The sequence below is a fragment of the Diplotaxodon limnothrissa genome, linkage group LG18 (genome assembly GCF_057381915.1).
Source record: "Diplotaxodon limnothrissa isolate DT_005_m linkage group LG18, D_limnothrissa_male_GT1.1, whole genome shotgun sequence".
In the NCBI taxonomy this organism is placed as follows: Eukaryota; Metazoa; Chordata; class Actinopteri; order Cichliformes; family Cichlidae; genus Diplotaxodon; species Diplotaxodon limnothrissa.
Genome location: NC_140613.1, coordinates 13,135,637 through 13,153,888, shown reverse-complemented (window position 1 = coordinate 13,153,888; position 18,252 = coordinate 13,135,637). Strand labels below are relative to the sequence as shown.

At 38.9% G+C, this 18,252-nt stretch overlaps 1 protein-coding gene across 1 annotated transcript; it reads left to right on the top strand.

The window, feature by feature from the left end:
• Positions 1–4,385: 4,385 nt before the first annotated feature.
• LOC146613219 (uncharacterized) lies at positions 4,386–11,202 on the top strand. Its single transcript, XM_085378925.1, has 5 exons — positions 4,386–4,422; positions 6,725–7,063; positions 8,050–8,175; positions 10,147–10,479; positions 11,132–11,202. Exons 1-5 carry the CDS (start codon positions 4,386–4,388, stop codon positions 11,200–11,202), a joined length of 906 nt encoding a protein of 301 aa, XP_085235051.1.
• Positions 11,203–18,252: the final 7,050 nt, after the last annotated feature.

Sequence of the window (18,252 nt, the reverse complement as noted above, 5' to 3'; positions counted from 1 at the left end):
CATGATCATTGACTGAATATTTTCTCTTTGCACTGTTACAACCAGCTCACAGGCCTTAACAATGGTGTGTGGTGTGTGGTTAGCACCATTGCCTCACAGCAAGAAAGTCCTGGGTTTGAAGCCACTGGCCAGCTGAGGTCAGCAAACTTTGCCCATCTACTCACGTGCATGACAATAACCTGTCATGACAATAAGTCAAAAAATGAAAATAAATAGATAAAATGAATAACAAATATAACTTCATAAGGACATACCTAATAGAGACTATCATCCAGCATATTGGAAACAGTTCAGTGCAATTATAACAGTGGATATGAAAAAAGATTAACGTCCCTTAAAAAAGGAGAAAGAATGAGTAGATGAAACGTGCTGCCAATCAGCTGATCAGTTTGGTCAGAAAGGCAAGCTTATACAGTCATATCATTATTGCAGTCCCATGGTTGGCACTCTGCTGCCCTCTACTGTCCACAGTGGTACACATTTACTTGAAACACCAAATTTGGAGGACTTGGTGAAACTCATAACACAAAAGTGTGAAATCTGTTTGTTCGAATGAATTAAATTATAAGGATCTTATTTTCACACTAAATACAACAAATAGCAGGCTAATAGCTTTGGAGGGCGTGAAGATGAGGCCACTGCAGTGCAGCAGCCCCCATGAAGCAGCAGGCCAGAATAATACAAGAGAGTGTGCTCATAAACTCAGATAACATCTCACTCTCCCAGGCTTTGGTGCCAGTGTGCCTTAAGACATGTACAATGATTGCAGCAGTAAAAAGCATGAATGACTATCACCCGTTAGCTCTGAACCTGATAGTCATGGCCCACTTACAGAACAACATCAACACAGGAGAAAGCCACAAACCCGCTCTGCTATTCATGGAAGCAGCAGAGGTGGAACCACAGAACCACAAAATCCCTGGTAACGACTGCTAACACCATTTGTTTTTAAAGCCACTAAAATCAACGTCCTCGCCACTTCTAATTCTCCTTATTGCTCCTTTTTTCAGTGTTTGCTTTCATTTTGCTGTAGTTGATCCAGTGTCAGTCTGTTACTTTCACTGTCTGTCTCTGTCTTAATTGACAGGATCTCTTTTTCTGAACATAACAAACCAAGTCCTTTGGTTCAGGTGGGTTTAAAAAACATCACAATGTGTTCAGTGATGATGTGCACTGAAGTGGCTCAGTGTGATGATGGGTTCCTAAAACAGATGTGAAGATCTGAAAAGCAGAAATGAGGTGCAGAAGTTGTTGCTCGGCTCAGTTTCATATTCAGGGTGTGGTGAAGTTATTCAGTCCACACAAACAGTGTTACTCACACTTTGGATCTTACTTCTGTTGTTTCTGTAACCTGCTGTGTTTACACCTGCATTTGTGTAGCGTTTGCATGGATACGGTTTGTCAGCTGCCATTTTCTTCTTCTTCTTTTCTTTTTTCTTCTTCTCTTCTTTCTCAGAGAGGCCCACAGCCATTCATGCAGTTATCCTTATATACATGTCTTTGGACTGGGGGAGAAAGACTGAGTATCTTGAGGGAACCCACACACACACAGGACCAGGAAGAAGAAGATGGGAAACTCCACAGCGGAAGAACTCAACTGACCATCTTCTTCAAACAAGAAACTGTTGTGTCACTCTCACGGTTTTTTCAGTACTTATCAATTATTTGGGAGAATGAGGAGAACACAATAACACAATAAATAGTAGATATAAAAAATTTTGACTATAAAAACATTCACAGAAACCCAACTATAAACTAGAAGGTCAGTGTTTGCACAGCACAACCTGCAGCTGAATCCAGTGCCACCTAATAACTTTAATTCTACTGTGAACACCCAGCATATATTTTGAAGGTTGCTGCTCAGTAAATGTTAAAAACAAGCCTCTACTGGTTGAATGAGTCATGGTTTCAACAAATGCAGACATTTCAGTATTCAGTATAAAACTGGAAAGAAAAAGTGTTTATGAAGTGTAGTGGGAATAAAGAATGACTCCTAATAACACGTCTGTGTCATTGTGACCCTGTTTTCTGTGTGATCACGGAACTGAAAGAGGCAACTTTTAACCCACCGTTAAACACTCGACTGAAACTATGAAGGAGAAAATAAGTGACTTTTAATGAACTGACTTCATATCAGTATACGTTTATTCATATTTAAATGTTAAATATAGAATAGAATAGAATAGAATAGAATAGAATAGAATAGACCTTTATTGTCATTGTACATGTACAACGAAATTATGGGTGATCCAAGCCAGCTGTGCAGGAATAAATAACAAAGAGGAGAAATACATACGATAAAGATGTATTTCTGTATGTAAGTAAATGTATGGTTAGTGAAGACCCGGAAACTGTGTAAGGAAAGGAATAGCATTCAACACAATCAGAACAGAGTGCTGCACATGCAATAACTAACTGTAACAACTGTGGAGGAAGCCACATGGCAAAAAGAGATAAATGCCCAGCATATGGCAGTAATGTCATAAATGCAAAAAATGGAATCACTTCCAGAAATGCTGCAAGTCATCACAAACAAGGGGATTTAAAAAGAGATCTGTAAACAGTGTTGAGATGCAAGCGCCCAGCACCGATGAGGAAATGTTCTTTGTGAATGGGGTCAATGTAGACTCTGTGAATCCCTGTTTTCTGTATAGGAATGACATATTCACCGCTGTGCATATTAATAGAAAACCAATAGAGCGGCGCTAAATGTAATGACATTCCAGCCGTTCTTTTTGTACAACTGAAACAAGATGGAAAACTCCTGCCATCACAGAAAACCAAACTGGAGGCATAGGTGAGGAAATCAAACAGCTGGCACAGCTGGCACAGTTAAACGCTCGTGTCACTCTGGAGACAAGGAATACCCTCTGCAATTCTTTGTAGTGGATCAAGATGTACAACCTCTACTCTAAAATTCAGATGACATTACACTGCATTGATCAAAGAGATTTAAATAAAGCTCTGAAACGCCTGCATCACCCTATGCGTACCATAGAGGCAGTGGGCGCACAAATGCCTAACTTCACAGTCTTTTCTGTCCTGGATGTGAAATGCTCCTCTTGGCAGATAACGCTTGACTTCAAGTCATCCATGCTCACAACTTTCAACTCTCCATTTTCTGCTTTCTCAGAATGCCATATGGAATCAACTCAGCCAGTGAGGTGTTCCAGAGTGCAGTAGAGCAGATCTTTGCTGGATACCCCTGTGCTGTCATCGTCGACGACATAATCACTGGTGGAAGAGATATGAAAGAGCATTAACAGAATCTCAGAATGGTACTCAACCGTGCGAGGGAAGTCAAACTGGGACTTAACCCCCTAAAGTGCAAATCCTACTCAAAGAAGCCTGTTATGTTGGACGTGTTTTCACAGGCAAAGGCTTAAAGCCTGATCCAGTGAAGACCAAAGCAATTAATGAGATGCCCACACATTAGAAAACGTCATACCTCCAAATCTAAACTGATCATCAGTCACAATCCTAAACAAGCCCATACAGTCAGCTCCAGTCAGACTGCAGCGTATGATGCTGAGACTGCAAAGGTACAACTTCCAGATGGTTTTAAAAAAAAGGCTTGTAGATGGCTGAACAGTCCTCTCAGCTGGCTGGCAGTTCTTACATTAGATGATCTGGGAGAGTTTGCAAGCCAAAACTCCACGTATGAACACTAAGGCGTAGAAGATGGACTGTTTAAAAATGCTATTGCTATTCGTGGAAACTACATGTAACTTGATGATGACAAAGTGAAATGCTGATTATGTTCTTACCAGTGAAAGAGTTTCAGGTTTGAAGTGAATGATTATTTTCAAGCTATAATGCTATAAACTAGAATCTATTGTTAGTGCATTATGCTGAAGATGTCGTTAGTCATACAGTCCTAAGCTAAAGAAAGAACATCTCACCAGTGTTATTGTAAAACGGGGGTTTCCCATATCTGTTCGAAGCAAATAGTGCACTGCGCATGCACCAGTAAAAATGTCTAAGACGGGACTGTGCCGGGTCCCCAGCCATGAGTCAAGCTGTTTGCATGTAATGTCTCTTCAGTTACAGCAAATGCTTACAAAGAATCACGAATCCAGCGTCTTTACTAAAGATCAAACAGTTAGAATAACAATACTAAGAATCGGTCAAATATAATGATGCGGTGAATTCACTGCCTTTATAAAAGCCCAGAACATTCTTTAGTGAAATTACTTAATTTAAAAACTGTATTGTATTGTGAAAGCATCAGACTTCCGGTTCAACCGAAAGTAAAGGTGGATTCATTGTGGGAAGGGCGATAAACTAGTGCAAGGTGAAGGAGGTCTGTTCATCTGTTTTCTTCCTCTCGGTCACTTTAATCTGGTTCTTCGGTCAGTCAGATTAAACTGGAGTCCTCCAGGAGGATGAGGATAACCGTGCTGCTTGTCTCCCTCCTGCTCGGTAACATCACCTTTATTCCTCTCTCTGTTTCTGTCAGTTTGATCAGTCAACAGTTGAAATACTCACTTGGCGCACACACGCACCGAGTGTAGCGATTCTTCACGTCCAGTTCACGTTATTTCACCACAGTAACAACTTAAGATTACTCAGATATAACTTGTTAAAATGCCAGTATGAAGTTAAGAACATGAAGTCGTCTGTGTGAGCATCTGTATCAGTTCTTAATCGCTGCTTTCGGCTCCCTCCCGTGTGCGTGTTTTCTTACGTTTTTCATTCTTTCCTCATTACCTCTCTGTCTCTCTGTCATCCCTCTCCCTCACTTACAGTTGGGTAAATATTTAAATTCCACCGCTTTTCACAGAGATATCAACACAGGTATAACTGATAGCTCAGGTGGAAGCAGGACTGCTCTGCGTTCAAATATGGGTTGATTACTTGCGCAGAGTGCAGAAGAACAAAACATGATCTGCGTCGGACACATCCGCATTACACAGTAACTGTGTCATTTGGGTAAATACGCACATGCCAATGTACCGGTATTGTGCAGTGTCATACTGGGTATTTATTAAAGTCGGTAGCCTATTAAAATCCTGCCAGTCCACTGCTTGACTGCGTGCATGCATTTTGTACTGGGTTTCCCCTGCCGCTGTGAAACTGGGGACCCCAGGTCATCAATAAGCATCAATGCTGTTGAAACCTGGCCTACTGAATTGTACTTTGCTTCTCTTACTTGACAGATGATGATGATGTACATGCAGTGACACATTTATTAGGCTACTTGAAAATATATTTCATTAAATTACAATGCATGTGGAACATTATGATATTAGGCAGAAGACTTGGTCCTGAACAGACTGTGTTCTCTATATGGTAAATGGCCTGCATTTGTATAGCGCTTTTCTAGTCCATAGGACCCCAAAGCGCTTTACACTACATTCAGTCATTCACCCATTCACACACACACATTCACACACTGGCAATGGCAAGCTACATTGTAGCCACAGCTGCCCTGGGGCGCACTGACAGAGGCGAGGCTGCCGGACACAGGCGCCACCAGGCCCTCTGACCACCACCAGTAGGCAAACATGGGGTTAGTATCTTGCCCAAGGATATTTGACATGCAGCCAGGATGCAGCCTGGGATCGAACCACCGACCTTCTGATTAGTGGCTGACCTGCTCTGCCACCTGAGCTATATGTCAGTATAAAGCATAGCATTAGTTTATTAATGTTTATTAAATTAATTGTATTTATATTTATAATCAATAACTAACATTTCTGTTCATCTAAAGGTCACAAAAGAAAATGCATGAACATCAGAGAATCGCTGTATATTGACTAATAGTACTTACTGTTATGTCACGCTGCGGCTCTGAGGCAGGAAATTTCCTTATTTTACTCGATTTACACACCTGTGCTCCTCCTGCATGTTTTTACATGTGCTGACAGAGTTTTCATACTGTGTGTATACCTCTGAGGATTTATACTATAGTTATATTGAATAAGTGACATTGTCATGGTCCTCCATCTTTGAGTTATGGACCTAAGAGTTCTGTTTGTTGGTGTCTAATTCCTGCTTGATTCATAGTTAGTATATTGTTATGTTTTTTCAGTTTTGTTTTTAGAAGATATTTTCTAGCTTATTTCTATAGGTTCTGTCTTAGTTTTGTAATCTAGTTTTGCAATTCTGGCTCAGTTCAGCTGTGTCTACTTTTCCACTTGTTTTTTAAACATTAAAATAATTCATTTAAATTCTGTTTATATACCACTAGTTCAGAACAACAGTCATGTCAAGGAGCTTAATATTGTAAAGAACCTACAGTATTAGAATCAAAACCTCAACAGTCAGATGATCCCCTATGACCAGCACTTGGTGACTGTGTGAAGGAAGAAAAACAACAACAAAAAAGGGAGAGAAAAGACAAGGGTAATGACATCCTGTAGTGGTGTATAAATGCACGGGGAATGAAAATAATGGGAAAGGAGGAAAAATGCATCATGGGAAGCCTCCAGCAGCCTGACCTCATAACTAAGGAATGAATCAGTGTCACCTGATCCACCCCTAACTATGACAAAACTCAGATCTGCTTTCAGAAACTGTTTTTTAGCCTCAGGAACTCAGGACAGAAGTTCACCCACTACCGTTTTCATTTTGTAGTTTCTTAAATTTCAGAATAGAAACAGGAAAGCTGGACTTTCTTTTCATGTGTTTGCACAATTGAGCTACAGATAATTCTACACCGGCTCACATTGTTTGTTTAATATGGAACTCAGATTGATTTAACCTCTTTCTGCGTCCTCAGTTTCCCAGTATGCCTCAGGAGTCGAGGTGTATGAGGGGGAGGAGTCTGTCCTTCTGCTCTGCCAGCTTCCCGTTCCAGCTGAAGAGGGTGTAGTTGTGTGGGGACGCGATGACCTGAATCCTTCAATCATCCATGTTCGCACAGAGGAAGGTGATTATCTTACAGAGCAAAATAAACAATACGTCAACAGAACATCCATTCAAAAGGACGCCCTGAAGACCGGAGACCTCAGCCTCACTCTGAGAAAACCTACATTCTCTGACAGTGGACTCTACACCTGCACCGTACGCAAGGTTGGAGAAAAACAGAACCAGACTGAAGTGCAACTAAAGGTCAAAGGTCAGTGCTGTAGATTCCCCTTAGAGAGTGACCAGAGAGAAAAGTGACCATTCAACATTACAAAGATGAAAGGCTTTCAGGAACGGTCAACATAAGCAGAGAAGATCAAAGGCTACGTTCACACTGCAGGTCTTAATGCTCAATTCCAATTTTTTGATCAAATCCGATTTTTTTGTCTGGTTGTTTACACTACAAATAAAATGTGACAGCAAACGCGCTCTAGTGTGAACCATTCACGGTCCTCAAAGCGCAAAAGAAGATGTCACACACAACGCGCTCTGTTTAGACCCAGACCAAACAGTATTGTTTGACTGATGACACTTAATATAAAGACTTGTTTCGGACTTTAGGTTTCCCAATTTTGCTTTAAGTAATAAAGTTATTTTGTTATTTACATTTGGCCTAATAATTATCCTTATTGCTGTTTTAGAGAGGAGCGGTGCTTCAAAGGATAGTTGCAGATTTCTGTTAGAATCTGCAGATTAAATAGCCAGGCGCTGATAATTGGCGTCTGTCTTGTGTCAGTGATGTAAAAGGCGGATTTAATGCGACATGACCGTTCAAACAGCAGTCGCTTTCGAAAACATCAGATATGTATCGGATTCAGTACCACATACGAAAGTGACCCAGATCGGATTTGAAAATATCGGATTTGTGCCGTTCAAACTGTCATACCATGATCGGATATGGGTCGCATGGGGTCAGAAAAGTCGAATTTGATGCACTTTCGCCTGCAGTGTGAACGTAGCCAAGGTCAGACTTCTGTTTAAAAAGGATAAACCAACATATAACTGTGATTTCATCAGCAGAAATCATTATAAAAACAATCAAAATAAGATTTAAAAATCTTAAATCCATTTGAAGCAGAGGTCATACTAGAATTCATTTCAATTAGCATGGTTATTATCAGTGAATTCATATTAATTATTAATGAATTCTTCAAAACATTCAGCATCATGTTCAGGTTGTGTTTGTGTTCATTACAGAGCGTCCTCCTCCTCCTCCAATCTGGCCCAAAGTTCTCCCCGGGGTCCTGGTTCCGGTGCTTGTCCTGGCTATTGGCATTAGTATTTTCATGTGTCTTGTATATCAAAGGATGAAGAAAACAGCAGGTGGGTGTAGTAGTGTGTGAGTGGGTGGGTGGCCCTTTATAGATCACTATAGTAACAAATGCTGAATACCTGGCCTGCTCCTAAAGGAGCGGTGCTTACAGTTTCAGTTTTACATTTGATGTCACTGAGCAAAGTTTCTACAGAAGCTCCAGCTACTACATGTTCTGACTGGATATAAAAAATAAGATGAAATTTTTTCTATTTTCCCCAGAAATACTTTTGGAGAATTATTATTGATAACTTGACAGAGTAAACCTATAACACACCTGTCTCTGTTGGACAGGTGTGTTATAAAAATGTGTGGTATGAATCTGTATCTGTCCTTCTGGCAGCAGAGCTGAATCAGCCTGAGCAGCGGTGTGTGGTGACACTTATAGGAAGACTGCCAGAAATGATGCTTTCTGCACTTCTTCTTGGCTGCAGAATTATAAAATGCTATTAACTTTATAGTTGTCATGTAATTATTTATTTAATTTTGATTTATTTAAAACCATTTCTAACAATAAAACACCATGAAAACACCCCAATACACATAAAATTGTATAAAAAGGACGTCAATTATCAAAAGTAAATGTACTATGGCTTAAACTCTGTACATCGTGGAAATAAGTGATTCCTAATAGATGTTTTTTCGAAAGCTGGAGCCTGCATCTGTTCAACTTACCAGTTTTATTAAACAGTGTTGCCGAGATGGTAACAGAGAAGTGAAAGAGCCAGGTTGCCTCAAACACTTCTCCTCCATCAGGCTCCCCGCAAAGACCCAAAACATGCGTGTGCAATCAACCAGAAAAAAGCTACTGACCTCTCAGTGTCATTAAATCACATTTCTCTCAATGAAGACCCCAATGCAGGATTTAAACCTCATGTCAAAAGAACAAAAAGAAAGGTATTGTAACCTTTATTAAAGTCAAATTCAAAGAGCATTGAAATCCAAAAAGCCAAAAGAAGTCCAAAAGAACACGAGGGTAAAAAAAACAATGAACAAAACAAGGATTAGAAACCCGAGGAGGACAATACAGAAACTCTGACAAAAGACAAAGGTATGCTGGAGCTATGTATACATACAGATACAATGAGGACTAAATAGGGTAGAGTGGAAACTCCTGAGTGGAGTTTGTATATTCTTGTTGTGCTATCTGAGTTCTCTGTGTGGATATTCCTGGCATCTCAAACCTGCCAAATGAAAAATTAAAGGCAACCCCTTGTGAGTGAGAGAATATCCAGAAGTAGCTTCGTCTCATTTCTAATGTTTTTAAATTAGTGTTGATGTCTTGTGCAGTTTCCTCTTTATATACCTCTGTGAAACCTCTCAATTATCTTTTGTCTGAATAGTGGAACACAAAATAACTTGACTTAATGACAATTATTCCTCAATCAGTCTCCAAAGGTTGATTCTGTTCATCTGGACGTAGCATATTGTGGGGGAAACGTTTCGTCACTCATCCAAGTGACTTCTTCAGTCTCAGCTGACTGCATGTTTCCCCAATCTTATAAACAGTACATTTGCATAATGACTGAAGCCAGCCCACTGAAGGAACAATGGGCTGGGAGGTCAGTTCTTTAATCATAACCATGCAAATTCTCATGACTTGCAGCCATTCCCCAACTCTCTGTGAATGGTACTCATGGCCATTGATCAGTGGCTTTTGGTCAGTGGTTGTTGATCAATGGTCATTATGCAAATGTACTGTTTATAAGATTGGGGAAACCTGCAGTCAGCTGAGACTGAAGAAGTCACTTGGATGAGTGACAAAACGTTTCTCCCACAAAACGATACGTCCAGATGAACAGAATCAACTTTTGGAGATTTACTTTCCTGGATGATTGAAAATGCATCAAGACATTTCTCAATCCGATTTTTAAAAACATTTTGAACACTGATTTTCGTCTCAACTATACTTCAAATGTTTGTTTTTAATGTGATTTACAGTTTCTGTTTGGCGCAGCTCATGTTCTGCTCTGTTCCCTCAGTCTGCCAGCTCAAAGTTGTTGATGTGACAGAGGGAGCAGACTCTGTCCTGCTACCCTTCATATCCAAAAAACTGAGGAATACGGAGACCGCCAAAGTGGAGTGGAAACATATCCAAGAAGACGAAATGAAGGTCGTGTATGAGAAGGATCGGAAAAGTCAAGACGTACCTTACACAGACCGCACAGAGATGAGGAAAGATCCATGGAACACAGGAAACGCCAGCCTAACTTTGTTAGGTCCTCGCTCTGAAGATGGAGGTGTTTACATATGCACCATGTATGACACGCATGGAAAGGCCCTGAAACAGAAAGTAGTGGCACTCTGGGTCAAAGGTCAGTATTAGAGGATGTGAGCTTGAAAGATCCTGATGATGTCTTAGTGTGTTAACTTGCTTTGTTTCAAAGAAACATCTACAGTCACATTTAAGCATATTACTAAGTTGTCTGTGAAGGTCTGTCTTCACATAAAAAAAACTGAAGAACTGATGAGTTATACAGTAAATGAAAAGCAGTGTGAGAGACAGAAGAATGCAGGCTATCACGAATCTTAGAACCTGTGTAGTAAACTACAAAAGTGCAAAGTGACAGCAGTTGTGAGCTGTGTTGATGCAACAGGCAGTTACATTTGTAGGGAAGAGCACATCAGGTTACAAAATGGGTTACCTCATAGCATTTCAGAATGGTTTGCAGTTGCAATTGTGCAGATTTCCCACTGAAGCATTAATCTCCAGTAACAGTCATGAAGTGGGAAGAGTTTTTTTTTTTGTAGATGAAATCATAGAGAATAAAACTACAGTCCTAAGTAATAACTATATTTAGTACAAAGTAATTGTTTTCAGCAAAGACGTTTTCAGGAAACAGGAAAAACAGCTCTGAATGTGAGTGTTTATTATCCTCTGTCCTTCATACTAACTACACACAGTCACGTGATCTTGGTCTTGGTCAGGACTCTGATCTGACCTGATGCTGTGTTTCTTCTTTACAGAGGGCTGGCTGAAAACCATCAGAAGCTTCTTCCCGTGTGCCAGACAGAACAGACAGAATTATGTCATCTGAATGAAAAGGCAAAGGTGAATCTGTTCACTGTTCAGTCAATGTGATTCATCTCTTGATGAAGCTTTTCCAAATGAAACTCACAGTAATAAGGTCATTACCAAATGAAAAGTCACATTGACAAATATGTAAAACTACTGTGTGTTTGTGAGCTCTCAAATGTCTGTTTCAGTCAGTTTGAACACTTGACACATGCACTGAGCACAACCTGAACTAATATTCAGATCGTCTGTGCACACTTTAAACTAAAGTTCTGCATAGAGAGGTGAGAGCAGTAAAGTGTTTTTTAGTACATTTTTAAATAAAATTTAAGATTTATTTCATTTATTTGGGAATAAAATAGGAAAATTATAAAAATGTTAGCTATCTAACATTTACAAAGGTAAACAGTTACTTTGATGACAGATGTATGTACTAATTGATACTGTAGTATTTAACTATTTTAACTTTGATTTCAATTTACTGAAGGTTACCTGTGGGGTTCAACAGGGTTCAGGCTGGACCCCAAACAGTTTATACTGGACATGCATGAATCGTATCTAAATTACTACAACTTTATTTGCTGTAATGTATCATCAGTTATAGTCATTTACTTTTCTCTGGGAAAAGTTTAGAACAGTGCCTGAATGCAGTGGAAAAAAAAATGTTGCGACAGATACATCATCACTAAATGACAGCAAAATAAAATGTATAATAATTAGTAACTAGTCAAAAGTAGCTGTTATAAATTATTAAGAGTGTGTACCACTATGTAAGTTTTAAAAACATGGTGCTAAAAAATATGAAAGTGAATCAAAACTTTCATTGTTTATAAAAAAAAGAATATTTTTGTGTGTTTATTTCTGTATGTTTATTGTTATTTATTCTTTCAAAATTATTTTACTTTTTTTTTTACTATGTTTCCTTTGGTCTTAGTTTCGTTTATTTAGAATATACTGCATGTGAAAAGTGTAGTTGGAACATGCTATAGCTTCAGCTTTCAGCTCTAAGACTAAAATCTCCAGTTCAGTTCATTTTTTGTCATTTATTTATTGTTATAGCATCTCTTGGTTGTTTTTGTTATTTTTTGACTTTGGTTTTGTTTTCTTAGAAAAAAAGATGTATTTTAGGGTTAGTTAGGGTACTCTGCGTATAACAGATGTTTGAAGCTGTTCTGGAGTTTCAGAGCTGTTGTAGATCATACATAAAATATGCTTGTGTGTGTTCAGACTGTTTGTCAATGGGGAGACTCTCAGGGAAACATGCAAATTGGACTCTGCTTTCTATAGAGAGTCCAATTTGTATGTCCAATTTGTGCAACTCCTGAAACTCAGGACTGTTGCGCTGTTGCACTGTGCTGTTGTGGATCTAGAGAAAACATGTGCTAACTGAGGAACTAATGAATGAGGAAGTAAGGAGTGGCAGAAAAGTATGTGCCTGTCTGAGCCTGCAAAACACTGAATTTGAAACCAGGGTTGTACCTTTATCTGTTGTCAGGAACAATGCAGTGCTCTCTGCCGATGCTCGCACGCATTAGGTCTTGGTGTGGATTTTATTGTCATTCCTTGAAAAGAGAACTGGTAGAGTTCCTTCTTTCATTTGTCAGCAGTCACAACAAAGTAACTAAAAGTGCCTATTACAAGTATTTTTTGTAGAGCTGAAGTTGTCCCTGTTGATTCTGATTATTTGTGCCATAACAGTGGTATAAACAGGAAATTATTGAAACCAACTCTGTGAATTCAATGAGAGGAACTGTTACAGAAAAAAACAATAACAATGTAATGTTGACTCTATCTCACCTTTCTTTAATCCTAAATCTGCTCATCCTCACTTACTAGCTAGCTTTTTATGTTAACATCAGCTGTGGCATGATACTTAAACTGAAACAGTAACATGTATCCCAGACATTGACAGATCCCATGTTGTGCACAGTGTATTCCATTTTTAATGGAATATCTTTTGAGGACAACCAAACTGTATTACCAGAGTCATAGGTACAGGCCATGGTCGTAAGGTGATGTTTGCTTTGGTCTGCAGTCCTGAGTAGAGCTATTCAAGTATCAACACTACCATAGACCAGTGTCTATGGTAGTGTTGAAGATGATGCTGCACTTGGGAATCCCATTTACTAGTTACACTCTGATTAGTTTAGACGGTGATTGAAAAAAGGCACAAGAATATGGAATTTTACAAAAAAACTGTGAAAACCGCACTCCTGTCCCTGCATCAGATGCATCTAGTTCTTCATTAAATTCACATGGGCTCTTGTTGACCTTTAAGTAAAAATATGTAACACAACACTGCAAAAGTGCTTGCGGTAATGGCGTCGGAACCGGGACCAGGACCTTGATTTTTCATGCAACGTGCATGGTGTGTATTGTGCTCTTATTGGTTTTCAGCTAATAGCTCCTTGAGAATAACATTTTAGGTGCAAAAAATATTTTATGTCAGTCCAGTTGTATTGTTAGTTTTTGTAATATAGATTCAGAAATGGGAACAAATTGTGTACTTTTGCAACATGCTGCCATTGTAGTAAAGTGCCTAAAGATACAGATTTGCTAAGTTGATTCATAGGTCAGTGTTAAGTGGCTTAGCAAACAAATGAAAAACATAATTCTGAAAGCGGTCAGGTACAATAACTGGATTGAAAGTGCAGGAAAATGCCAATATAAGGCCATGCATTCATTTCCAAGGCAATGAAAGAGCTTCACAGAGCCTAGAGAAGTATTGCTCCAAACTACTTTATAAAACTATACGACAGTCTTTCTCCTGGGTAGCAAAATATGAAGAAATAAGTGTGATTTAAGACTCTAGCACAATGTTTATTTACAACAATCTCTATATACTCTTTTAATACAGAATATCCTCAACTGTACAAGTTATCTTTTGTACGAAATGTTCTGATTGTACTCTGTGACGATAGTGGGTATTTCTGTTTGTACTTCTTCTTGGTCAAAAGCCTTTCTGACTCTGTATTACTCTGTATTGATTGACCCCTTTGCAAAGGAAAATAAAACCTCACAAAGACAACTTGTTTGTGCGCATTTCAATTTATTTTAGATTTCCTGAACAAGGTTAAGATTTTCCTTCACCTTTAATACCTATTACTACATAACTAATATAACTATTACCTCAACTCAGGACTGCCAATTGAATATGAGTTCCTATTGATATGAATTCCCATTGTTTAAACATCAGCACAAAAACCTAAGCCTTGACCTGAGTCTTTTTCCAAAATTCAGCAACAGTGCCACACGTCGCTGTCGCCGAGTGAGCACACGTGAGCCGTTATGCATTTATACAGCAGTATTTCACATACCATTGACAGACAGAAGAAGTAGTAGTTCCTACCAACTTTTTAGACACTCCCAACTTTTTAAAACATCAACATTTTAATATGAGAATCAATTCTAGAACATAAATATCTGGTATAGGAGGAAGTGATATTTCAGTATTAATCCGCACACCACTGCCAATCAGAGAGATGGGATAGCTAATCTGTTAGCAAGTGTAGGAGCTAATCCGGTAGTTAATCTAAAAGCCAGTTCATTTGCCAATTCAAAAAAAAAAGATTTTAGAAAATCTGTTATTTAATTGGTAATTTGAAAATGTTGTTGTATGAAATTAGGTTTTTATTCAGGGTAGTTAATTTACTATTTAGCAATAATAGGTACAGATATTTCATTTTGAAATACTTATTTGTTTGTTGTTTATAGTTTTAATTAAATTATTGTACAACACATTTATTTAGTAATGTTTAAATAAATAACATAATTAAAACATAAATTCTTAAATGAATTCAAAAGTCATTATTGAGATACAAAGTTTTTATTTTGATGCGGTAGGTATTAGTGGTGCAACGGATCACGGTTGGTCCGAAATCCGAACCGATCCCACTCCACGGTTCGATCCAAAGATTCGAAAAAGAAAAAAAAAGTATGTGTATGGTGCACGTGGTCAGTCTGTCAAGCAATAGTTATGGTCAGCACTAGCGGTCCAAGTGGTGGAGCAGAGGAGTTTGCGGCATTTAAGCAGTCTTTTGCTGCCCAATCGGACCGGGCTAAAGCTATTACAAAAGCTATTGGGGTGTTTAGCTGCAGGCCGTATTCCGTTGTGCAAAACAAGGGGTTTAAACTGTGATGAACGTGCTTGAGCCACGCTATGATATCTCGTTGCGCGTCCACTTCAGTGTGACAAGATCATTGTGAGTCTTGATGGGCCAGATGGATGGGCCCGTGGCTGGATTGGTAAAAGGCAGAGAGCTCCAGTCCGACTCAGACGCCAGCAAGGTGGAGGTGGAGTACTGGTTTGGGCTGGTATCATCAAAGATGAGCTTGTGGGGCCTTTTCAGGTTGAGGATGGAGTCAAGCTCAACTCCCAGTCCTACTGCCAGTTTCTGGAAGACACCTTCTTCAAGCAGTGGTACAGGAAGAAGTCTGCATCCTTCAAGAAAAACATGATTTTCATGCAGGACAATGCTCCATCACACGCGTCCAAGTACTCCACAGCGTGGCTGGCAAGAAAGGGTATAAAAGAAGAAAAACTAATGACATGGCCTCCTTGTTCACCTGATCTGAACCCCATTGAGAACCTGTGGTCCATCATCAAATGTGAGATTTACAAGGAGGGAAAACAGTACACCTCTCTGAACAGTGTCTGGGAGGCTGTGGTTGCTGCTTCACGCAATGTTGATGGTGAACAGATCAAAACACTGACAGAATCCATGGATGGCAGGCTTTTGAGTGTCCTTGCAAAGAAAGGTGGCTATATTGGTCGCTGATTTGTTTTTGTTTTGTTTTTGAATGTCAGAAATGTATATTTGTGAATGTGGAGATGTTATATTGGTTTCACTGGTAAAATTAAATAATTGAAATGGGTATATATTTGTTTTTTGTTAAGTTGCCTAATAATTCTGCACAGTAATAGTCACCTGCACACACAGATATCCCCCTAAAATAGCTAAAACTAAAAACAAACTAAAAACTACTTCCAAGTTTTTTGGGTTCATTGAGAACATGGTTGTTGTTCAATAACAAAACTATTCCTCAAAAATATAACTTGCCTAATAATTCTGCACTCCCTGTAGGTATGCACAGGTACAAGGATTAGAATGAAAAAGGTGTCCAAACAAAAACTTTAAAAGACCTATTGTCCAAGGCCAGTTTATGAAATTACAAGAAAAGAGCCCGGGGATCAAACCAGCGACCTTCCTGTTACAGATACGCTTCCCAACCCCCTGAGCCACGGTCGCATGAATACATAATGGGCTTGGATTTACATCATTATGAATGAAATGTGCTCTATTTGGAAGCAGCCGGCCCCCTCCCCTTTCGACGGGTTGTGTGTGAGACTTTAAATCATCAAACTGTAAATTATAAATTTTTTTCAATTGTTATTGATCCCTTTACTCCTGGTCCTAAAGTGTATATTTATTTATATTTATTTTCTTACTCTTCTTATATTTATTGTTTGTGTACTTGCACTGCTGTAACTGGAGCCTCGTCGTCTTGTCTCTCTATATAATGCACTGTATGTAGCGGAGATGACAATAAAGTTTACTTTGACTTCAGCAGCAAGCAGGCGCACCAAGGGCTCTCGCGCTCACTTTTCGCGTATAGAATTAAAAAAAAAAACCATCGGTGCAAATTATAAGTCTGTATCATGATGTCTGGTGACGTTTTATTTTTATTTTGTTTTATTTTGCGAGTTGGTTATTAGATGCGGCTCCAGCCAGCTAGAGAATCCCCCGCCGCCCCGCCCTCTCCTCCCTGTGCCGCAAGCAGCAGACGCACCTCGCAAACGGAAGGCACCCTTACTCCCAGCAAATGGGCGATAGAAAACCGATCGGTGCCTGTGCCATTGCCAATATGGGCTGGCTGATGTCGGGGCAGCATGAGTACCAGCAATTTTTTATTTTTATTTTTTTGCCGATGCCCCACCACGATGCCGCCCCGGTTTTTGACCGCCCGTGTCGGCCGTATCAAAAACCGCTACTGCGCGGAGGATTTGGTGCTTCGCTGAGTGATTAATTTTAACCAAGGTCAATTATAAACACAGAGAGATAAACTATTATGAAGCTAAACTCAAGCTTATCCAGTTCGCATAAAAGAGGCCATATTAACAGCCTACACCAAAATCAAAAATACTGAATATTAAATTAAAATGCATGTGAAATATAGTGAAATATATATAGACAGCTTTATTTTCTAAAAGAAATGAGAAAGAAAAGAAGAAAGGAGAGAGAAAAGAAAGAAAAGACAAGAAAAGAAAAGAAAAAGAAAAAAGAAAAAACGCTACTGCTGCACAGTATCCACTACAAAATCATTAGTGGATCCTTTTTAAAGAAAATTTTCATTATTCTTTACGTTCATGTGAAAGCCAAATTACATTACAAAATTCTTTAGAAATCGCTAATATATACAAAAACGAAAGGAATGAAACTGCTGCAGAACTGATGTTTTTTAGACAAGTCAGGCATTACATGGAAATGTAGCAAAAAACTGATTACACTGGCAGAAATGAACAGCAGAAAACTGATCCCATTGAAGAACTTTGTAAATAAATGCAAAAACATAGTGATATCACTGGTTTCCTGTTGAGCATTAACAACTTTTTCACAGGGGATACTGTCATTTTCAGTGCATGTGCTGTCGATGTCTTGGTTATTTCTGAGTGGAATCAGTCCTGTCACTGTAATATGAATCAAAACTACTGCAGATAAGCTATAATATCTGAATGAATGAACAAAAATAGATACATTCATTTTTGTTGATGATAATTTAGGAACTAATAATATATCCAACAACACAATGGTTGTGTGATGGCAATGAAAACTGCTGCAGAATCAGTATGGAAGTGGCTATTATTATGGAACTTATTTTCTCCCTCACTGCTTTCTCCTTGCAAAGAGCGGTGTTTCCAATTCTGTGGAATGTCGGAATTTATTTTTTATCTTTAAGGTTCATGTATCCCATTATTTTATGTTGCTTCGTGATTTGTGGCACAGATTTGTGTTTTGTCCTTTATTGCATACCAATTTGCATTTTAGTATAATTTTGGATTTAGACTGCTACA